Source organism: Pezoporus flaviventris, unplaced genomic scaffold, assembly GCF_033815535.1.
Source record: "Pezoporus flaviventris isolate CSIRO_AGI_PZ_B2104156 unplaced genomic scaffold, CSIRO_AGI_Pfla_v1 ptg000025l, whole genome shotgun sequence".
Lineage (NCBI taxonomy): Eukaryota > Metazoa > Chordata > Aves > Psittaciformes > Psittacidae > Pezoporus > Pezoporus flaviventris.
The window spans coordinates 20,429,835-20,454,541 of record NW_026892573.1 but is presented as its reverse complement, the minus strand read 5'-3'; the positions used below and the strand labels follow the sequence as shown (position 1 = coordinate 20,454,541).

General features: G+C 38.0%; 1 protein-coding gene across 10 annotated transcripts in view; it reads left to right on the top strand.

Moving 5' to 3' along the window:
* Positions 1-24,707, top strand: part of GRIA4 (glutamate ionotropic receptor AMPA type subunit 4) — a 220,621-nt gene that overhangs the window by 108,215 nt on the left and 87,699 nt on the right. For all 10 annotated transcript variants that reach the window (XR_009744190.1, XM_061457772.1, XM_061457778.1 and 7 more), the window contains exon 4: positions 16,028-16,212. Coding sequence is in view for 9 of the 10 variants with exons in the window: in XM_061457772.1 (XP_061313756.1) it covers positions 16,028-16,212 (185 nt within the window). In the remaining variant the exon portion in view is untranslated. The remainder of the gene's footprint in view (positions 1-16,027; positions 16,213-24,707) is intronic.

Genomic DNA, 24,707 nt, shown 5'->3' with positions numbered 1-24,707 from the left:
AGCTCTAGAGAACTGAAGGAGGTTTTAACTGAAGGTAATACCCATGCCACATAATGAGGAACAGTCACAGTTCTTATATGATTATCATCAGTATCTTGGAACTTGATTACTTTGGTCTTTAGCTAATTCTTAATCTCAGCCTTGGAGTGGTGAGACACTTAGAGTAGCTTGGTACTCTGTTCTCTGAAAAATGAGGAAGAAGTTACTAAATGTGGTTTTGAATGTCTTTAACCCAATTGTATAGAATGTAGGGTTATTTCCCAATGTAGGGATTTTTAGGGTTTTTTTTTTCTGTTGAACAGTTCCCACATAATTTTCACCTTGTGGTGTGAATACATCGGATTTGTGGCTTAAGTCTTTGTTTCTGTTGAAAACAAGCTTAAAAAAAAAAAAAAGCAAAACAGTCAGATGATAAGTGCATGCATCTGTATTCCTGTAATTTTGCTGAGATGACCATGACTTTCTATGAATACAATGAAGTACTCTAAATGCGGCACAGATTTGGTCTTCAGGAAGAGTCCAACATGAAGATGATAGTTTGCAAATCCTGAAAATACAAAAGGAGTGATATCAGGAAAAGAAAATCCCATGATGTTTACTTAAAAGATGTGCCCGGTTTATTGCCTGTTCTTTTGAATACCTTGTTTCCTGCTGCTTCTCTTTTTTTTTTTTTTTTCCCACTTTGTTGGCAAACCCAAAGAGTGTCAATCTAGTACAAAATTTATTTTTTAAACGCATTCAGGTATCCCATACATGTAGTAACTTTTACTACAAGTTACACTGTTGTGGAATTTGGCCTATGACATTTATGGGAACTAGCATTTGGACATGTCTGCTGTTATTAGGGCTGTTGTACAAAAGCAGATTCTTAGGAGCCTTTTCAGGATGTAGATGGAAGTTCCCAAGGATGATGTAGGCATTGGCACAGGCCTTCTTAACATTAGGAACACATTTTAATTATTCATCTTAAATGCATCAGGGTAGGATATCTGTAGCTGACTTTGTAAAACTTTGACTGTAATAAAGCTGCAGGACAGAAAACCCTTGGAGTGCAAAGACACAATGTAATGGAGAAGTGTGGTTTCTGTGTGAGAACATGCAATAAGATATGAAGAGTTTTTTTTAAAAGAACATCACTTTCAGATTTGGGTATTACTGTCTTGCAGCATAAAGACCTTTTCTGGTACCAGGTTTTAGTGGCATGAGACCACAAGTTCAGTTTCTTGTGAGTTTCAGTAGACATGCAAGCTGGGAGCGTGCCTGGAGCAAGTTACAGTACCAACGAAGAAAGTTGCTATTCAAACTGAATGTTGCAACTTATCCTTAATAAATACTAATAAATTTTAATCTATTTCCCTAGTAAATATTTTATAGTTTTTGTCAGCATGGTAGGTTGTGGGTTTTTTTTTAATTTCTTTCTTACACAGATACCAACTATCTTGGATATTAAGTAACTGTGATCATTCCAGGGTGGAACAGAGCTTTTACTCTTGCAGTCCATTGAATATGTCATACAGCTCACCCAGATAGTTCTTTTCTACCAGGAAATAACTAATATTGACATACTGGCATTCTGATAATGAACTGTCAAAAATGTCATGAATTCTAAAGGGAAAAACCTATGCTTAATCTATGGTAAGCATGTTTGATCATGTTTTACGTGTTCAGTTGGCAAATAAAGCATGCCATTTGAAAATTAAATCTGTCACTTCATATCATTTGGAACTGATCATAAAACATATGCAGTAGCTTTTTAAACCATACTTCTGATGTGCCAAAACCATGCCGTACACGTTGTGACCATTTTGCAGTTGTGAAACTCAGTGTATATGAAAGATATGCAAGAAAAAGTTGCAGAGATGAATATGCAGCCTGAATGTTCAGCTTTTACTGTAACTTCTTTTTGTGAATTACTTTTTCATTTGGTACAAAATTAGTTGCTGTACACTTCCAACCCAGTGAATGTATTAAACATTTTTTGGAATTAAATGCTCTCAAATTTTAATTACATCAGATTTCAAATATTGGACCAATTTCCTGTCCCATGAGTGGTTCCAACTGAAGTCAATATGAATATTTTATGAATTATACAGCAGGATTTGTCCTATCTTTTATAACTAATCCTGAAAAAAAAAAAAACCAAACAAAAAACAAAAGCAGTATTTCTATAATTTCTCTAGTTCTTATTCTGTGAAAATACAATGCAGAACATGGACCTTGCAGTGACTCACCTGTAATGTTTCAAAATAATGACAGAAGGGAAAATGCCAATTAGCTAAATCTTTTACTCCTAAGTATATTTTAAAAGAAATAAATACTAACAGAAATAAAATTAAAATATATGCATATTTAAATATATGTCTAATTTGGTTTGTATGGTATATTTTTGGCTGTTGTATTTTAAAATTAATTACTGAATACCCGTCTAAAAGCAAGCTGACTTATTTTCAGGCTGGTAAGTATTTTGAAATGTCTTGTTGACCAAATTAAAAATAAAAGTAGGAATAAACAACTCTCCCTACCTCCAAGTCTTTTTGGTTTCCAAAGACACATTTTTGCAGACTTTTTCTGCATTCATACTTTGTACTGTACCTAGGACAATGAGGCCTTTGAGCCCAACATTATTTCTTTAAATAGAAACAAATATTCCTAGTAGGGTGCCTAAAATTTTATCCACATTCTCTACCATAGGGTGTATTGTACAAGCCTATCATCTCATATTTCATGATAGTTGTCTCAGTATCAGAATAACCTTTTTAATCATGAAAATGAATTAACACCAGATTCTTGCTGGAAAAGGACTTGTTCATTTAAACTACCATGCAGATGAAAGCTAAATAGTGAATATTAACATTTTCTGACAGAGATAAAACCTTAAAGAAATATCTGTCAAGTAATTATAACTCTCTTTCTGGCACAACTACATTCCTAAATTAAGCCATTAAGGTTTTTTTAAGTGTTCATTCACTGATACACAAGTCAAGATGCCATTATCAATAGAATGCTAAATGTAAGTAAAACTGGTATCTTGTATTTTTCCATTAATAGATGTTTTATGTCTGCTTTGTTATATTAAGAAAAAAATCTCTTCTTTGTGTCTGTCACGAACAACCTTGTTAGACACTTACAACTTGGTGCTTCAGAGCAGTTCCAGCCCACAGAAGCAGCCTGGCACTGGGAGAGAGGTCTCTGTGGAGAAAAAAACCACGCGTGAGTGCGTTGCATATTCACACCCTCCTTCCAACTGCAGCAAGGTCTACACACAACTTCTCACAAGGTTGTTTGGTGTAAAGGTCCCGCAGTGTGTAAATATTGAGGTTTTTGTCCTTGTATCATCTCCAGTGTTAACAGCTCAGCAGGGAAACTCCTGCTGCTTATAGCTGTGCAAATTGTCTCTCATGAACCATCTCATAATGGACACAGGCAAATGTCCAGTTTCTGTAATAGTGATGTTTGTTTATTTGTAATTAATTAGCCTGAGATCTGACTCAGTGATTTGGAACCTGATTTAGCAGGTAACTTTAGCAAGAGAAATGAGGTCACCCTGTCTCTCATACCTTGGGACATCATACCATATACATCCCAACCTGGACTCACAGCCCAAACCTGCTGTGTGAGTGTCCCTTTGGGGTACCAGTACCCGTAACTTCTGTAACAGGAAAAACATGATGTTTTTAAGGAATTTTATGAAATTTTACAGCTGTAGCCTGGTCTCCTGGAGACACTTAAGGATCCCTAGCAAAGGAGCTGGGTGTGTTGTCTGCTCCCTTACACTCTGCTTCCAGAGAAAATGCCCTCAAGTATTAATTTTAACCCACTGACCTTTTTGAAATAAAGTTTCAGCCTCAGTTTGAAAAGGCAGGACATCACTGCGTGAACCAGACTGGAAAATCCAAATCTACATTGTATGTCTTTAGGAAACTAAGACAGTTGAGGTAATTTATAGTGTTCAAGATGCTCTGTTATGAAATAATACCTCGTCAGTCACATTAAAAAGGGCAGTGGAAGCAGAATCTGAAACATACAAAAAAGCATTACTGGGCAGCAGTTTTTTCAAAGTAGTTTTTGAGCAGTGAGCATTGGCAGAGCTGTTGCAGACATCAGTTTGTAAGAAAATTCAAGGTAAATTGAATGATACTATATACTTAGATGGATTATCACTTCCTTCAGGAATAGATTTTAATTTTCAAGTACAGCAGTGGGAACTTCAAAAATTTGGTGAAAGTGGGATTTTTCTAGTTTTACACCAGTACAACTGAAATCAGGCGCTATTTACTATTTTATTTTCCAATTAGGTTGCAGTCTAAAATTCCAAACAAATATTCTAGGACTTACAAATGATTTTATATCTGTTGAGCAGTTACTTCTCATTCCTCTGATATGGGAAGTCCCTCTGTTTTATTTTGATTTTTCACCTCCTTAAGTTTTGGCAGCTAATTCCCTTATCCTCTGCAGCTTCTTTGGATATTCTTTTATAAACTACTTAGCCACTGAAGCAAAGATTACAATAAAAGTTTCCCACCTCTTTGATAAATATTCTTTTTACCATGCTGCAGAGTCAAATTCTCTGTCTTTTTCTGCCTCGGAGATTATTTTAGCATTGGTTTTATGCTGTGGAGCTGCTCCAGATGGAGAGACGAGGACTAAACCACCCAGGGCGCTCTCAGTCCTAATGATCATGGCACAGTGGACTCAGGGGCATTCAGTGACACACACAGGGTCCTGTGCTTTCTTAGGGGGGTGGAGGGTATCTTGCTACCACTGCAGTCCTGGGTAATAGGCAAATAGCAGACCATGCCTTTTGTTTCTATTCATGGAGATGCCCTAAACAGAAATACTTAAGAAATGTCCATTTTTATTAGATGCTGCTTCTGCTTTTTTGAAACCTCTGTCATTTTTTCTTCTGGCAAGTCCTATGCAGAAAACCTCATGTTCGTTAAGACTCGGGATGTCACCAGAGTGCACTTTTCTGTGAATAAACAGCTGTTCAGGGAAAGAAAAATACCCAGCTCTAAAATGAACAAAGTTCTTAAGACCATTTGCTTTCAAAATGGTCAACACCAGTGCCATTGTATAATGAAACGTCACAGGCACTTAACTTTTATGGAGCAGTTATTGACTGGTCACTGTGTTCATTTTCAGACATTAATGCCAAGGTCAGTTAAAACTAACCAAAGTCCAGATCAACATATATTGAATACAAAAATCTTGCCAGGATTTTATCACTCTTTTCTATCCTGGCCGCCTTTCAGACAGGCCATCCACAGCTTTTAATGTCTGTATTATTTTACCTGTTATCTTTTCATTATACCTTGCCCATTTCCATGTTTCCAGCTAAATGTCAGTTCCTACAGCTGAGATTTAATTTGAATTGTTAAATATATTCATTCTACCAGAGCTTTGAACATGAGTTTATGATTATTTCTTGGAATATAGCTTGCCTCAGTGGGATGTAATAAATTAGTCTAATCATATGGTGAGTACTTACTTCATCCTTTGTTTGTTCCTGCTAGGAACTGAAATTGTCTCTGTAATTGTATGCAAATCCCTTCACCAGAATAATCAAAGGAAACCTATGTGTAGCTGCCTATCCTCCACAAGAGAGGCATAAAAGTAACCTAACTTTTAATTCTACTTAAATGAAAAGTTGTATCTTCACATGTAAAATGTAGATACAGAACAGAAGAACTCGAATTAAAAGGCATGTGAGTAGCAGATACTTTGCTAATACTGCAGGCTGCTTTTTTAGATATGCACATATATATATATATAATATTCATATATATATATGTTAATAATGTTCATGGCATCATGGTTTAATCCAAAAAACCAGAACACACAGCAGTGAACATGAGAAATAATGTTGCGATTTTTCATTTTAAGCAAGGGGCAATTTCTTCTCCCCTGAAAATACATGAGGCAGATGATAAGAGGTTTTATGAATAGCCTTCAGAATGTGCCTGTTTCCCTCTACTGCCTGCAGAAGGATACTGGAGTAACTAGCTCAGATTTAGCCATCAAAATTTCAGTTGAGATAAATTCTTCTCCAAGTATCTTACTTCAAGGCATGTTTTATATATTGGTCTCAAATCATTCTGATTTGCTTCTTTGAACTCTGTCAAATATTTTAGCATTAATTTTTTAAATGTGGACACCAAGAGGAGATTCAGTCATGTAGGAGTAGTCTACTATCTGTAAAGATCATAGCATTCTTCTAGCCTTTGTCTCCCCTGTTTCTGTATTCAAGTATCTAGATGTTCCATTAGCTCCTACTCATAACATCCCTGGAAAAGATCAGTTCTGTATATCTATGGCCATCATAGGAATGTCTGTGAAGGCACTCACCTGAGGCAAGGTTATTAGGTGCCTTTTGCTTCATCAGTTCATTTCAGAGACAAGATGAGAAGTGGGAGAAGGGGGAAGAACAAGCTCAAACAATCTCTGCTCATTTGCCTGTTTTAAAAAGCCTGTCACTTCTTTGCATGCTGTTTTGCACAATTAGCATAAAGTATTTACATGTATACATACATATGCGTATGTCCATATATGTGTATGCTTGTGATGTCTTAAAGCATTTAGAAGAGCTTACTAAAATGTTTTCTCAATTTTTTTTTTCTTGTAGGATTATGTTCTTTTAAAGAAACTCTGATTCTATGCCATTTTCAGGATTTAGTTCAGACACTTGCAGTCCCTCAGATGAAGTGCAGGGGAGGTGCAAGATTACCCAGTGTCATAGGATCATAGAATCATTTAGGTCAGAAAAGATCCTTAAGATCATCCAGCTACAAACCCAACACTGCTAAGTCCACCACTAAACCATTTCCCTAAGTGCCACATCTACACATCTTTTATATACCTCCAGGGATGGTGACTCAACCATTTCCCTGCTCAGCCTGCTCCAGTGCTTGGCAACCCTTTCAGGGAAGAAATTTTTCCTAATGGCCAATCTAAACCTCCCCTGGTGCAACTTGAGGATGTTTCCTATTGCTTGTCACTTGGGGGAAGAGACTGACAGCCACTCTGCTACAAGATCAGGTATTAATAAGCCTCTTTTTGTCCAGACTAAACAACCCCAGTTACCTCAGCTGCTCTTCATCAGACTTGTGCTTCAGACCCTTCACCAGCTTTGTTGCCCTTCTGTGAAAACGCTCCAGCACTTCAGTGTCTTACTTGTCATAAGGGCCCAAAACTGAGCACACCATCTAAGGTTCAGCCTCACCAGTGTTGAGTGCTTTAGTCTTAATACCCTCTGATGTGGTTCTTTTGGATGTTGTTTACACAAAAGTGTACATACAATTGTATACCATCACAGGGCAAATAAAATCCTATTAAATTGAGAGTAGAGAGGTAGTTTGTTGGGAAGCAAGCAATTTATAGAAAATAGCTTTGTGCCAATGAAGATATTGTGTAAGAAAGATAATTTATTAGCATCAAAATTACAGACTGTAGGTTTTGTTGAAATGAATTTTAGCTTTAAGGCATTACACTAGAGAAGAAAGTTTAAGCTACATGTGCGAAAGCAGCAAATATTTACAACGAAGTTGGATATTTGTGAAATAAATGGAAGAGAAAGAGAGAAAAAGAGTAGTAAGTAAAACATTTGAACAAAATGTATTTTCTTCTAAAATTAGTTCACTTTTTCGTGTTTTCTCTCCTTTTTTAAAAAATGCTGATACACATTAACCCTAACAATAGGCCCAAGATGACAGATAATTGGTTATTCAGAGAAACTATGTAGCCTCTATAGTTCCCTCACAATGCTGGCCTGACAGAGAGCAAGCCTAACACCTGTTTCCCTCTGCACCCCCCTCCACCCCCCATCCTTCTTTTCCACTCAGTGGCTTACTTGTTGTTTCTTTTAAGGTCCTGTGTTCCGTTATCACTGTAATTACATACCGTTTATGATTTAGCATTGAAGGTTCTGTAGGAAAAATTTGCTAAGAGTGTGGCTTCCCTGCTGCTTGTAAACTTCAGAGGAGCCGAAGACTCCACACCTGAGTCAATTCTAGCTGAGCCCTATGGCAGAGCTAAATAAGAGACAAATAAAAGCAAAGAAATATAGAGAGCTTACAACAGACTATAGGTTTGGACTATAGGTAGAGACTATAGGTAGAGACTGCAGTCTATAGGTACATATAGACTATAGGTATGTGTAAATATACATTTGGCATATACATATATAAATATATATTGTACATGTGCTTGGATGTATTTATCTCTATGCATGCATGTCATAAGAAGGCTTACTGGATTTTGATGTTAGTTTCAAGGCATTTAGTGAAGAAGGAGGGGTATTGGTATCTGAGAACTGAAAGCACAAGCAAAAATATTAGACTGCCTTCAAAACTAGTGGTTTTCTTCAGTCCCTCTCAAGTTTACACTTATCTTTATCACTTAGTATTTTGGTGAGACACCTTCACAGCATATTTCCTATGAACGTTTCAGACTCTGAAATGCAAAGAAGGGGAAAAATATTGCTACAGAGTGAGCGTAGCATAAATGGGATCTGACATAGCCTGAATCTTTGATCATGAATTCCCACTGTGGAGTAAGCCAAACCTCCTCCCATATGCTCAAGCGAAAGCACATAACTTAACTTACATGGCATTAAGACCTTTTTTTTTTTTTTTAAAGGCAATGATTGAAATATATTGACAGCTTTTTCCTCCTAGGAAAGCAGGGTTATTAAATACTGCAGATGAAGTTGCACAGGTACCAGTCTCTACAGGATTAAGGGAGAGAAGGACAGAAAGTCTGACCATAAACCTTGTTTTGGAGCTTTCACAGCACTGCAAAAATATTCAAGGTCATAGATCTCAGGGAGGTGAGAAACATGAATTCAGATCATAAAGGTAATTTCCTTTATCATCAAATACTCTGAAAACTTTGGAGTAAAATAGTGATAGAGGAGATGGCCAATTGCATCCATTTTCCCTACAGTTTTGTTTCAGAACCTTCTGTTATCCTCATGATTCATAGTATAGGTGACAATTCACAACGTACATCATAACATATATATTTGAAAGTACACAGAATTTGGAAAGCTACCTAAAATGAACCATGGATTTTTTTCAGTAAAAATTATGTGAGATAAAGCAAATTTCCTTCTGTTAAAAGTAACAGGTTTTGTAGACATTGGGAAAAAAAAATATAGGTGCTTCATTCTAATATGATTTTTTACACAGCTTGCATGATTTTTTTCTAAATGAGTGTATTAGGTTTGCAGGCAAGCTTTTGGGTGGCTTCTGTGAGAAGGTGCTAGAAGCTTCCCCCATATCTGATAGAGCCAGTGCCAGCCGGCTCCAACATGGACCCACCACTGGCCAAGGCTGAGCTCATCAGGGGTGGATAACATAGTTAAGAATGGGGAAAGGAGCAATTGTAGCTGGGGAGAGAAGTGAGAATGTGTGAGACACTGCAGACACAACTGCAGACACCAAGGTCAGTGCAGAAGGAGACAGGAGGTGCTCCAGGCACTGGAGCAGAGATTCCTCTGCAGCCCGTGGTGCAGCCCGTGGTGCAGACCACGGTGAGACAGGCTGTGCCCCTGCAGCACACGGAAGTCCACGGTAAAGTAGATCTCCACCTGCACCCCATAGGAGACCCCATGCCAGAGAGGGGGGATGCCCCTGTCCTGTAGGAAACCAGCACTGGAGCAGGTTTGCTGCAGGACTTGTGACCCCACAGGGGACCCACACTGGAGCAGTCTGTTCCTGAAGGACTGAACCCCATGGAAGGGACCCACACTGAAGCAGTCTGTTCCTGAAGGACTGAACCCCATGGAAGGGACCTACTCTGGAGCAGTTCATGAAGATCTGCAGTCTGTGGGAAGGACTCACGTTGGAGAAGTTCGTGGAGGATTGTCTCCCATGGGAGGAACCCCACGCTGGAGCAGGGGAAGAGCGTGAGGAGGCCTCTGAGGAGGAAGGAATGGCAAAAATAACATGTGATGAACTGGTGGCAACCTCAAGTCCCCATCCCCCTGGGCTGCTGTGGGGGAGGAGGCAGAGAAACCAAGGGTGAAGTTAAACCCAGGAAGAAAGGAGACATGGGGCAAAAGTGTCTTAAGACTTAGTTTTTATTTCTCATTATGCTACTTTGATTTGATTAGTAATAAATAAAACTAATTTCCCCAAGTCAAGTGTTTTGCCCATGATGGTTAACTGTTAAGTGATCTCTCCCTGTCCTTATCTCAGCCCATGAAGCTTTTGTCAACACCATCCAGTTAAGGACAGAAGTGATAAGGATGGGCACAAGTGAAGCCATCACAATGAGCTAAAGAAATTTTGTATTGATGAAATTTCTGGATTTGTAAAATGTTGGTCATGCACTTGAACTGAGAGAGAAATATATGAGGTGCACTGTCAAATGAGGAGGTACTAAGTAATGATCCATTCTGGCTGAAGTTTTTCCCAGCATCTTTTTTGATGACTTGGATGAAGGAATGCAGAATACATTTGTTAAATTCGCAGGTGATTACAAAAATTGGAGGATTGTGTGTACTTTGGAATACTTTTTAAAAATATGTCACACTTTCACCAATCCACTTCAGGAAGGACTTAGATCAATTGCAGCATATCCAGGGAAACCAAGGAAAATTGTCAGAATCTAGACTAAAACATGTTCCATGAGGAAAACCTGACAGAATCATGTTTCAGCAAGAGAAGAGCAGACAGAAAGGAAATGAAACAGCAGCCTTCAGTTATGTAAAGGAATGTTTTAAAGAAGAAGGGAACAAACTGTTCTCTAGGTCTGTTAGAGATAGGACAAGAATGAGTGGCTTTAAATTGTGCCAGGGGAGACTTAGGCTTGACTTTAGGAAACATCTCCTAATGATAATTAAGCCATTAATATATTATGTAGGAAGTTACAGAATCCTCTTTAGAGGTTTTTAAGGACAAAGAAAGATATCTGTACAGAACAATTTAAATATAATTTATCTGTCTTGGGGTATGGAGGGATAGAGGTGAATAGATGGGATTATTTCTTGAGCTTCCTGTTTTATTTCCCAATCTCTGTGTCATTTCTGTGAATTAGACCCAAGTAGGACTCAGAACAGAGCTATAGTTCTAGCTTCCATTCTGTTGTCTAAATTGACCTGTTTGTATGTGCTTTCTGTTGAATATTCTGGGTCCATCTCCAAATGCAGGGAAAATCAGGCATGTGAATGAGTTATCATATGTCAAAGGTTATACAATGGAGCTTATAAATCTTATTGGTTGTGTTTGAATTCTTGAAGCTCTTAAAAAATTTGAAACAAAAGCGGATATTAATTAAAAATGTATTAATCATGAGGAAAGGTAAAATATACTTGAGTTTGAGTGGTTTTAGTTATTGCTGAAGGCAAAATCATGCATCACTCATCCTATAACTTTCTTGTATGTTTATGATCACTGTAGTGTCTGGATTCATCTTGCCAAGATTTGGCTAGATAAATAGTAGATATTTTTACTAAGCCTCATGTCTAGACTCCTTCAGTATTCATTGGAGAAAGAGAAAAGCACCTCTGAGATAGATATCTAAGACAAAAAAAATGCCATTTTATGGGATGTATGTCTCTCCTTTTAAAGTTTGGACGATTAACTTCGACAACTACTTTACAGACAGCTAGAGTTAAGTAACGTTAATCCAGTGCTGAATGTCAAATTTATCCATACCAAATGATTTGTTTATTCTTCACTTCTGCTGTGTGTTAGATCTGCAATGAATTTATTTCATGTACTGATCCCAGTATGAATTCCAATAGATAGAAGTAGATTGAAGAAAATAGCTCCACCATTTCAGTGTCTGTGACTGCTGGGATCATAGCTATTCTTGGGAATGGGATCAGTTCCTATTTGAAGGTTAATTGCGCCATAGGAGAAGAGAAAAAATTGCATTTCAGTAAAATACAGTTGCATCCTTTTCATCATAGAAAATTAATAATAAGTTAATTCCCGCACAATGGTTCCAAAACAGGAATTACTACTGGGAGTGCTGCTGTTTGGAGCAAGCAGTCACTTTGCTATCTGTCTCCTAGCAAGAACGTCAGGAATGATTGCTTGTGCTTAGAGGAGTGGGGAAAATTATTTTCCAGAGTGAAAAGACTGCTGGAAGATGAAAGTAACTGATATTTAATTACAAGGCTGTAATTGATCACTTTAATATTTCCAGTGAAAGCAAACAAGCAAGCAAGAGCAAAAAAAGTAAAAATAAAAGGAAAAGAAAGGAAACAAGCCAACCATGTGCATTCCAGCTGAAAAATAAGTCAAGAAAATGCTCCTCTATCTCTTTAGTTTATTCTGAACACACTGAAGAGATTTGGATATCAGATTTTAATTTTCATTTAAATGGAAATAAATGAAATTAAGTCATTGACTGCTGAAACAAAATTGGATAGGGGAAAGCCTGGCTGGTATAGCAGAGGATAAATAAAAAAACGTGAAAGGCCACTGAACTTTTAAAATCAAAAAGATTACTCATTATTTCGATTACTTGGGTGAGGGATGATTGTATAAAGGGTCCAATTACGGCAGTATTGCAGTGACTAGGAGGAATCCTAGACTTCCAAATGCCTGCACTTACAACATGTTCTTAAATACCAAAATTGCTCAAGTGATTTACACTCTTTGGCTTCCAGAAGGCACCTAAGTCTCTCTGAAGAGGTACTAAAATCTCTAAACAGATATAAGAGCAGGTGCACATCTGGCATTGTTTTTTAAGTGGCTGATGCATTTTGCAATGGAAAAAAATCCCATGGAGTGTGGACTGAGGGGAGGAAGGTTAAAAAATATCTGAGATGTTATTTGTAATGTATTTAGGTGTAGTATCAACCCAAATATGTAGACTTTCTGCAGTAGACATCTCCAGCTTTCATTTTACAGGAGAAAAATACAGTAAGTTTTCATTTTTATATTCAAGTTTTGGTTTTTGTTTTGTTTTGATTTTCCAATATGGTGACAGTGTGGTATCTTTGGGGGAAAAAAATACAAAGAATTTTAAAAAAAGTAAAATAATAGTAGTGTTAGAGCATCACAATTCCACATGACCAGAGAACAGAAAAGCAAGAAGAGAAGGCGAACCCAGGGAAGTGTAAAGAAAATAAAATCTTTTCAGATTTTGCCGGTTTCTGCTTTGGTTCCACTATATTGAAGTGGAATTGGTACTACTGGTCCTGAAGAAGTTGTCAATAGTATCTACATTTGAGCAATTGTAGTCCCATAAACAGGAAGAAGAAGCTATTCTTGCAAATATTCTTGCATATAGCATCCTTCAGGGACTTAATCCCTGTTTGCAGGCAGTCATATTGGTGTTTTATCTTGCTTATAGATTTGCTAACAAAAAACCTGAAAACACAACCCAAAATCACAACTAACTAAACAAATAAACAACAAAACACACTCCAGGTAAGACCAGGAGCATGTTGATACAGACTTCTAGGCTTCAAGTTGTTATGTTTGAGCATGATAATTTGTATTTCCTGAATTTTCTGATGAGTTAATTATCTGCATTTTAAGTTTGAATTTGCTGGTGAGAAAGGGTGAGAACTTACCTTACTATTTTTTTTTATTGGCTGAGTCCTAAACATTGATTTTATATCTCAGTTGATACGAGTTAGCCTGGGGTGGTTTTTTTTTTTTAGTTTGCTTTTTATGCAACATTGGAATAATATTCCAACATACATGGGATGGAATGTATTCCAGAAAATGAATCATTCGTCTGTCTGTAGCATGACTGAGGATAAGTAACAGACAACCAGAAAACAAATAACATTTAGACAACAGCTGTAAGATTTATGTCTGTTGTCTTGGGCCAACATCTTTCTGAAGTGTAAGAATTTTGTCTAAATAGATATCCTGCACTCGGTTTCTGAGAATTACCCTAGGTTAGTTTCAGGAATTTTGCCTTATGAAATGTTTGCTGCACTACGTATAACTAATGTTTTCCTCTGTCAGCTGCAGCCAATTATTTTGAGCAAATAAGCATTCTTCTCTGTATGTCTAATTTTTGTGCCAACTGAGCCTATGAATGCCTTTATTCGTTCTGTGTAAACTCCACCCTTATCAGTCTCTTATATTAAACATTGTTCTTGCACACTAAATGGATGACTGTGCCACTGATGGCTTGCACAGAAATTCTGAACTCTTCTTATGGAGATGTTGCACCATATCCAGTTAATACCATTTAGCTGTATTATGCTATATGCGAAAGACATGCTAACATGAATAACCACATCCAAGTGCCAGCTACTGACAAGATTTTACAGCAGCTTCAAATGCCTGAAAGAAGGCAGTTGCTAATGAAATGTGGCAAGTCAAACCTTGATCCAAGCTAGAATAAAAGCTTTTCTATTTAGTTGTCTGATATTTGTCATGCTTTATGCTGGGATAAATTCCCAGTTTGATCAAAACACATCTTAGTAAACTTGTCCAAGCAAAATGCAAAAGGAATGAAGGGATGTCAATTGCGGTTTCAAACACCATTCATTCTGAATCAAAGAAAATGTTAATTTATGTCAGGAAGCTGAATTAAGTAAACGTTGACTGCCTTTGTAGCAAAGATCAAGTCAAAGTTGCAGTGTAAATGAAGTAGGAACCCCTGTAACACTGGAGTAGTTTTAATGTATATCTATATATGGAAATTAATAGGAAATGAAGCAAAAAATACGATGTTTGGGAAAGAATCTTGTCATGATTTGCAGAGATAATTACAGTCAAAAAGGAGATTGAATATAGCAACAGGAAAAGCAGAATAATTATGCAGCAATTAACAGGAAATCTGTATGGTTCTTTGAAAAAAAATAACAGTCATTGGGTTAAAAATATATGCTGAGTACAGAAATGTTTTAATACTCAATATATCAAGCATTTTAATTCATTTCCTAAGATAAACTGTTACATAAAATAAATGTCTCATTTATAAGGTAAAATATGTTATGCATTTTACATATTCTCTATAAATGTTTTTATTTTTATCTTAAATATGTCATCTGCATTGAAGAAAAAATAATAGATGTTCATTTTGGAGTGTGGGTGTATCATTTCATAATGATAAGGAGATACAGATCTTAATTTTTCAGGGACTGCAGGTGTCACAGGAGTCAGCAGAAAAATAGCTACTCCTAAATTTCCTCTCGTGTGTCCTAAAATCTTCATTGTCTGCTTTTATTTTACTGAAGGCAAAATGAGGTATTGTAGGTCTTCTGATAGTTAGTTAGCAACAGCACACTTCCTGAAATGTAACTTAGAGTCCTCTTTCAGTCTCCGGGAATGTCTGATAGTGCTTTTTACAGGGAATCTGTCACACGGTGGTATCTTCAGGTGCATTAGAATGACAGCTGGAGGTAACTGCACTCAGGCATGGGACCCTCTTGTTGAAGTTACGTGTAGTCTCATAACTAAGGATAGTTTTCATGAGGTGAAATTTTTCATTTAAAGCTACTGGGGAAAATTCATCCAGATAACGAGTAAAGAGCCACAATAGTTTGTGTTGTGACTCTAGACAGGGGGACCTTGTCTGAATTGCATAAATAAATGAAAAATGAATTCTTTTTAAGAAGCATTAAAAAATCCTTGGATTAAATGTTGTTAAAAAAAAAAAAAAACAGCAAACAAATAAACCCAACAATAATAAAGAAGACAAAGTATTTGAATATCTAACATGATGCTTTTTTAGTATGCAAATACTTATGATGAATGAGTAGGCTCATATTTTTTCTTTGCTGTATTGAACTGCCCAGATACAGAAACCTGTACAAAACCAGTCTGAGAAGCTGAATGCTTGACTGGAAGAGTTTGTGTTTGTAAGTCATATGAAGATTATCTATAATGCTGAGAATCCTTCCAAGCAATCTGATCACATCAATGGTAATTGTTAACTGCATACTGTGTGCTGATTATGGCTAGCAGCATAGGTAGAGATACAAGCAGTCACTTATTCTTTTCCCTGCAGGAACAAATATTAAGAGACATAATATCGATTAAGGACAGTTCCTATTCAAAAGAATGCATTGATTGTGTTACTAGTATATTGTATCCTTTTCTTTTAGGTTATTCAATACTTCAAGCTATTATGGAAAAAGCAGGACAAAATAGCTGGCAAGTCAGTGCCATCTGTGTGGAGAACTTTAATGATGCCAGCTACAGGAGGCTTTTAGAAGATCTGGACCGAAGGCAAGAAAAGAAATTTGTAATAGACTGTGAAATAGAGAGGCTTCAGAATCTCTTAGAACAGGTAATAACTACTTCTAATGTCACTGTAAGCACATTACTGAAACGCCACATGAGATACCATTGTGCATTTAGTTTTGTTTATTTTTGCAATGGAAATGAGATTGATTGCTCTTTCTTTTTGTTTTTCTTCAAGGGCCTATATTTGCACATCCACTTGCCTGCTCCGTTTTCTTTACCTATATAATTCTTAACAGCTAGTGCATCACTGCAGTGACCGCCCCTCCCTTTCAGACTCATCAGGTCTGCAGGTGAAGGGTGCCAGCAGTCAGGACAGCTGGATGTTTAGCCCCGCATTGCAGCACCTATACACCTGATACATGCTGCATCAGGGTCTCAGGGCTGGCGGAGCAACGTGGTGTTGCTGAACTGGCAAGATGCCCTCAGTCCATCCCTTCATGGGGTAAAGTGGGGTTTTTTTGATGGAAAAAAGCATCCATTTTTTTGCGAATAGAGAGTAATACTGACTCCAGTATTACTTTCTATTCACCAAATAGAACATATGGTGAACAGCTTAACATCTTTGTCAGCAACATGGACAGTGTGCTGTGTGTGCACCCTCAGCAAGTCTGCCAATGATACCAAGCTGTGTGGTGCAGTTGGCACACTGTTGAGAAGGGATGCCATCCAGGGGCACTTTGGCATGCTTGAGAGGTGAGCCAGTGTGACACTCATGAAGTTCAACAAGGCCAAGTGCAAGGTCCTGTATCTGGGTTGGGGCAATCCCAGGCATGAATACAGGCTGGGTGGAGAATGGATTGAGAGCAGGCCTGATGAGAAAGCTGAGGGGTTGTTGATTGACAAGAAGCTCAACATGAGGCAACAGTGTGCAACTGTAGCCCAGAAAGACACCTGTATGCTGGCTGCATCAAAGGAGTGTGACCAGCGGGTCAAGGGAGGTGATTCTCCCCTCCTACTCCAGTCCTGTGAGACCCAACCTAGTGTACTGCATCCAGCTCTGGAGGCAACAACATAATAAGAAGGATGTGGACCTGTTTGAGTGAGTCCAAAGGAGGCCACAGTGATAATCAGAGGGCTTGAGCACCTCTCCTGTGAAGACAGGCTGAGAGAGTTGGGCTTGCTCAGCCTAGAGAAGAGAAGGCTCCAGGGAGACCTTGTAACAATATTCCAATACCTAAAGGTATTGGAAGGAGACCTACAAGAAATCTAGAGGGGGACTTCTTAGAGGGGTATGTAGTGATAGAACAAGGGGGAATGGCTTTAAACTGCAAGAAGGTAGATTTAGATGAGATATTAAGAAGAATTTTTTTTTACTGTGAGGGTGGTGAACAAGTTTTCCAGAGAAGCTGTGGCTGCCCCATCCCTGGAAGTGTCCAAAGCCAAGTTGCATGGGGCTTTGAGTAACCTGGTCTAATGGAAGTTGTCCCTGCCCATTGCAGGGGGGAAGGAAATAGATGAGGTCCCCAGGTCACTCTGATTATGTGAAATGGCATAGACGGTATATTTCTAGTCATAAAATCCTTTAAAATTATTATGGCACATATTTAAACTGATAGTTTTATTACCTTAGCAGACTATTTACGAACATGAAGAGCAGTAGAATAAAGGTGCTATTGAACTGGGAAGAAAGGTCGAGTTCTTCCATCAGTTATTTATGAAAAGCTGCTATTAGATAACAAAAAAAACTGGGCCAGACAGACTGGCTTGTGCTGGGTAGTACCTACATGAGTATATAAAGTGAATATAAAATCCTGCTGCTGTGATGTGGCAAATCTATCTATATAGCGCTTATGTACAAGCTCTTTCTTAAATGACGGAAAAAATACAGTAATGCTTTGAAAGGAGAATTTTGTCAAATGACAGGAAAATAACTTGGGGTTAACTAGCTTCTTCCTGCCTATTCCCACATCCTATGCTGATGTGCTGGTGCAAGTGCACCGTTCAGTACCTGCTGCTGCTGCTGCAGGAATTGCAGGGAATGAATGCCATCTGCTGGTGGTCCATCCTCCACCACCGTTCTGTTTCTCTGCTAGCGCGTTAATTTTGAGGATTTTTTGCAAAAACGGTCATGATGCATCTGCTACCAAAGTCACGGAAATACGAAATGTCTTTCGTGATACAGAAATGCAAAAATAATATTTATAGAAATATATACGTCAGTTTTGCTTTCACTGTCAGAAGATAAAGAGGGAAACTGAGAATTAATAGCATGGCTGATTTAACAAGGACTTTTTCTATGACTGCTGCCAAGAGAAGAATAGATAACACCATATTGCTATACATATTCTTTTGGCCATTTTTTTGATTCTGAATGCCATTATGTTTTAGCACATGCTCTCTACAGCTTATAATGAGATCCTCCCCCAGTTCAGCCTGTGTGGTAGTAAAACAGAACACCCATTTGAAGGCCTTTTAAAATACACTGAGAAAAATAATTTCTCAGGTCTGTGTGTGTGCCCACGTGTATGAACCTGATTTCTTTTACATGGCATACAAATGTGACTTAGATAAAGTGTGTTATATTACCATAAGTCTTGAGATACACCTATCATCCTGCATAGGTGTATCTACTGAGAGTCCACTCAGTTTCAAACCAAAATGAAGCCATACAGTGCACACTTACATTTCTATGATCTCAGCTGTACGTTTTCTTTGCTACCAGGAGCTCTCACTCGTTCTCCTTCCAGATTGGCACCTGCACAGTCAGTTCATACAGGACTAGATTTTGCATGTCTAAAATAGGTACTTAATGCAGGCTTGTTAAGTCGTTAAAATGAAGTGCCTGGCCTCAACAGTCTGAATCAGATGTGGTGAGTTTGGTTAACACATCGACAGGGCAAGCACAAAAGAGACCTCTTTCCATTAATAGTGGCAGGAGAGTGGAGGGTAGGAGTGAGCACCTAACTTCAAAGAATGGTTTGAGTTGGAAGGGACCATAAAGATCATGTATTTCTAACTTTGCAACATACTTGTATCTTTGTTAGTGGTACAAGCACTTTTTGGAATTGATACATCTGGCTACTGTCTAATTTGGGGCAGGATGAATTTTACCCAGGAAGTGACCTCTTCTGTACTTGTGCTGGTGTTTATTCACACCTAAGTGTAAAGCCTTTGCCCTTAACTCTATGCTAATGAAGTGAGAGAAACTGGTTTGTGTTTTTTTTCTAATAGTGACTGCCCATATATATATTTATTTACACTTTAACTAATTAAATTGTAATTCATATATTTCAGAATATTTTTATAATTATCCCAGATCATATGAATTCTCTTCTTCCCCAGCATGCATGGGGATCCTCTCCATCCTTCCAAAGAAAGGTCACTGTACAAGCAGGAATAGCGTTATAGCCAGGCTACACGAAGTATGCATAAGAGCTGTAGCTTTACTGTCCGTTGCGAAGGTCCTGCTCTTCCTAGACAGGCTGACATCCAAGGAGGGCTAGGGTGCTGATTTGGGGCTCCAAATGAAAGCATTTTGCTTTCAGAAAGTACTTCTTAAGGATGTGCAGTCAGAAACAGTCTCAGACACAAAAACATTTAGTCTGCCAAAAATGGGATTGAAGCAAAAAGAGTCTAGCCCAATGTAAAAAAAAGCAAAATAACAGCCATTTTAAAATATCAGCCATTGACTTTTCCCCTTTGCGTGAAATCTTTAATAACCTATAGCAGACAGGTAAGGTGGCTTCACAAATGGACTAAAAGTTGGCATGCTCTTCCTTGCATACACAGAGGAATTGATTAAGCTTCAGTGATTCTAATTAACTCAGCTTCTTTCCTGCCTAGTTCTCCTGTAATTGAAAGCCTAAGTTCTGACTATACTGTAATACTTTGCAATGTACAAGTAAATGTTCTGCAGAACATTTAGGAAAAGTAATTAAATCTCAGTAATGAGACCGTAACTCAAACTGCTTTGCCCTTAAATCTATGCTAATGAAGGGAGAAAAGCTGGCTTGTGGGCTTCTTCTCAAGTGACTGTCCATATGTATGCACATTCACAGTTCTCATGACTGTGGACCTCAAGCAGTGAAGATTGGAGACTTTTTCACTGGCTGTGCTCAGAAAGTGAGCTCATGGGCTGCTCTCCTACCCCCACCCCTTATCTGACCTGGTGTCTTCTGCTCTCTGTCCTCTCCCAGCTGAGAAAAATCAGCAGCTTGTTGTTTTCTCACTTCTTGTGGAACTCTCACTGTTTTCTATTTCTTTTTGTATCCTATATTTTCCTTAAGTTCATTAATTTTTCTCATTTATTTTCTCCTCTCTATGTGCCTTGGTGTGTGTAGAACCTGCCTTCACACTCAATACCTGAGGCTTGTCTTCAGTGACAATTTTTCTTCTGGAACCCAATGACTTACCTGAAATCCAGGCTCCCCCTTTTCACAGCCCAGGATGAGCATTTTTGATCACATAATTTTCCTTTTGGGTTTTTATGTTGCCATGGTGGGGTTGATGTTTTGGGCAAGGGCCAAACCTGTACTTCTTGTAAGGATGAAGTATAGAAAGATGGAGTTTCATTTTCAAATTTCTGTTGTAGAAAGGAAGACTAGGGCCAGCATTAAATTCAATAGGTGCATTCAGCCCAAGTGTTTATATTTGATTTTCTTGGATTGCCCCCTCCTGTCTTAGCCTCAGAAAAGGTTTCAGATCTTAACTCTCTAAGGCTATGCAAAGACTTACAGGGCTGTGATGGTTTTCTTAATAAAGCTCTGCTCCTCTTCTTCGGTCATGCTCACCCACACAAGACAATACAGTCTCCAGTAGCAACTGGAGATATTTGGGGTGATAGAACAGTCCCCAGTAGCAACTGGAGATATTTGGGTGTGATAGGATACCTTTTGCTTGGATTCTGTATTAGTACAGAGTTGGCATGGCTCAGCAACAAGCCCTGTTTAAGCACAATGCTGGAGCAAGACATTGGTTTCTGCAGGATCACAGAGTTGTTGCTTCAATTCATCAGTAAGACAGACAGTGTCTTCAGCCTATCTGAGTCAGTAGATCTCCACCTACTCTCGAGAATCTGATGTAACTTAAGCATGCCAAGATAATTTTAGCTCTTTTTCGCACTTCATTCTCGAGATGGTGAAAGAACACCCTGCCTCCTTAGTATCTTAAGGAAAACCTTTTTGTTAACCTGTGAGTGAAGTTCCTCTGTACTCCTCATGTAGACATTAACATCCTGCAATCCCAGGCTCTGAAAGACAAGCCACAAGCATCAAGACTTTTGCTGTTTTGTTTATTTGACACAAGGGGCTGCAATGCTTGACATGACCACTGCTGCTCACCCCCAGAAATAGCTGTGCTGCAAAACACAGTTTATTGCAAAAGCAGTAAAATGAAGAGGGAATGTGTCACTGCCTATGGCAGGGAGGTTGGAACTAAATGAGCTTTATGGTCCCCTCCATCTCAAACCGTTGTATGATCCTATGATTTTATGAAGGTCTACTTCATGTCAGCTTCATCCAGAACTTCCAGAAGATGTGTTTCCATTTTGGAGAAATCAATTCTACTTAGTTATGTAGGACTGCTTATGCTTAACAGAATGTTTTCTAGAACTATGTAAGCGATCTCAAATCTGATGAATTGTCTCCCTGGTTTACTTCCCTGGCTCTTTGTTTCATCTGCTCAAACACAGCAATAACAAAAATATGCCACATGGTTTAAATAAATAAATAAATAAATAAAAACCATCAAACCCAACAATGATAGTCCTTTATTTGTATTGCATAAATGACCAGAAACAAGACAAACAAGACAGAAACAAATGAGACAAAGCTCCATTTTCCTACATGGATGAAATGGTTTTACCATTCTCTTTCCTGCCTACTGGGGCAAGGTAGAAAAAAAGGAGATAAAGCAAAGACAGAAAAAGATAAAATGACATCTCCACAGTTTTATGTAACAGATATTGCTTATATAGCAGAATGCATTTCTAGTGATTCATACTCTTCTGTCAAGGACTGTTATGTCCTTGTTTATCAACATCCCTTTTTTCATGGCAGTTTCAGCAGGTGGTCTTTTAAAAGCACAAAAATATTCTGTTTGAATCAAAGAGTGGAAGTTGGTGAGAGAGACAGAAAATTCTCTGCTTGTGCGTCTCTTCTTTCCAAGTTGTGTTTCTAAAGTGCTCCACTGAATTCAATGCAAAGAACTTTCTGCTTAAGATGAAATGAAGACTTGAAACACATTGTAATGTGATTTCCATTTCCTACCAACTAATCCGCTAATACTGGCAGCAAGCAGTACAGCATCTGAATAGTCCAGGCCAAAGTCATGTACTGCATATGATGCAGCAAGGATCAGGCCCATGTGTTCCTCTCACTTTTTACCAGTTTTTTCTTTTGTTACTCTTTCTTTTAGTTTAATTTTTCTTCCTGCATTCCAAAATAGTGTATCTATTTGCAGTTCTGGCTTATTCACCAAAATAAAAAGTCAAGTCAGCCTAAAGATAAAGGGTATATCTACCAAAATTAGAAAATCCTTAATCTTATTATGCATTTACTGCATTTCTATTTGAAATACAGAACACATGTTTCAAAATAAATATGGCTAAAAAAGAAATGTGGCTTTTTATTTATTACTGAGAAAGCCCAAACAAAGTTAATTACAGATGCCTATTTAAGCTGAACTTATGAAACCCCAAGTCAGGCTTCCAAGTTAACATTTTTTTTTCCTCATATTATTTCTTCTCATTAGAATTTATTCACTGCTTCATTTGTATGAGTATAATCTAAAGCAATCCATAAGCTTCTTAAAACAGTAAGAAGTAAGGACTGATACACCCTTGTCATTCACAGGTTTTGTTCTTCTCTTAGACCACCAGTACTACCACAAGCACCATAAAAATCTCTTTCCTAAAAATGTACTACGCAATCAAGAAATAGAAATTACTATGGCTAATACAGAAAGATGTGCAAGTTGACAGTACCCATGCATCAGATGGAAAGTGTAGTGTCTGGGTGCTTCTTATCCTTTTGGTGGCTCTGTTCACCCAGCAGCCAGTATTAATAAGGACTGTAGAGACTTAGTGTCTTAGATGTCCTAAATATATTAGACAATGTCTTAGAGGCACTGTCTTCCTTTCGAATAAAGCTGAAGTTGCAAAATGTGTTAAAAGCTATTTTTCAGACAAGTCAGTAGCACAAATATGATTTCCTTAGGAAAGAGGACAAAAAAGCAAAACACACACATTTAAGGAAATGTCATATCACCCTCGTCTGTCTTACTTGCATCTAGTTAGTTGGAATAATTTACCTTAGGTAAATGCATGTCATAGATTTCTTTTGTTGTTTCTCAGTTTGCTAACTGGTAAGCAAGAGTGAAGTGTTATAAATCAATGAAGCTGAGGTCAGACTTGAAGAATATCACAGAAAATGATTCTGAAGATTTCAGAGAAAACATATGTTACTTGTTCAACCACTATATTTGTTCTTTTTACTTCTTCAGACACTAATAATACTTATTACTAGAGAAGCAGACTGTCATTTGCTCAGCCAGAGCTGATCTCACAGCTATTACTTAAGTTTGTTCGGTGCTCAGAAATATTCTCAGATAATGCAATGAAGTCAATGCTCCAAATAGATTTTACAATTAAGCTGAAAAGCGCAGTGTAAGAATCATTTAGATCATGATGGGTAGTGTTGTTAGCTGTAAATACTTTTCTTTTGGCCCTTCATTGTTTTTTTATTTCTTTCTGTGTTAATCTCTATCAAAAGGACATTTAAAATTATAGAAAGAAGCTTTCAAAAACATAAAATGCTGAAGTTGGAAGTTAACAGTTATGGTCCTATCTTTCTTTTTCTGCCAGAACTCTCATTTTCAGCACATATTAAACACTGCCAAGCAAATAAAGCACCAGAAAAAAAATACTGGAGTCTTGGGGCTCTGAGATCTGTTTTTAGACAGATTTTGGACCTAGTTTTGAAATTCAGACTGTGAAGTACTGACATAAACAGTTCTATTCTACAATCAAGTAACAGAATAATTGGGGTTGAAAGTGACCTCTGAGGGCCATCTGGATACTCCCCCTGCTCACAAGGGCAAGCTTAGATCAGGTAACTCATCCAGTCATACTTTGAACACTTCCAAAGATAGAGATCCCACCACTCTTTTATGCCCTGTGTCAGTACTTGTCTACCTCATGGTAAAAAATAAAAAAAAATAAAAAATCCTTATATCTAGCTGGAATTTCTTGTGTTGCAAACTGTGTTGTCTTTTGTCCCATTCTTGTGCACCTCTGATAACCTCTTCCCTATCACCATCCCATCAGGTATTTATACATACTACTAAGATCTGCCTGAGCCTTCTCTCTCCAGGCTGAACAGTCCCAGCTCTCTCAGCTTCTTTCATATAGGGGATGCTTCAAGTCCAGTCACCTTCATGGTCCTACTCTGGACTCACCCCAGTATGCCCATCTCTGTCTTGTACTGGGCAGTCCAGCACTGGATCCATCATCAGGGGCACATGAGCGGCTCATGGTAAACTTGTCTACCAGAATCCTCAGGAGCTTTCATGCAAAGCTTATTCCTTTACAGTGTGTGCCCA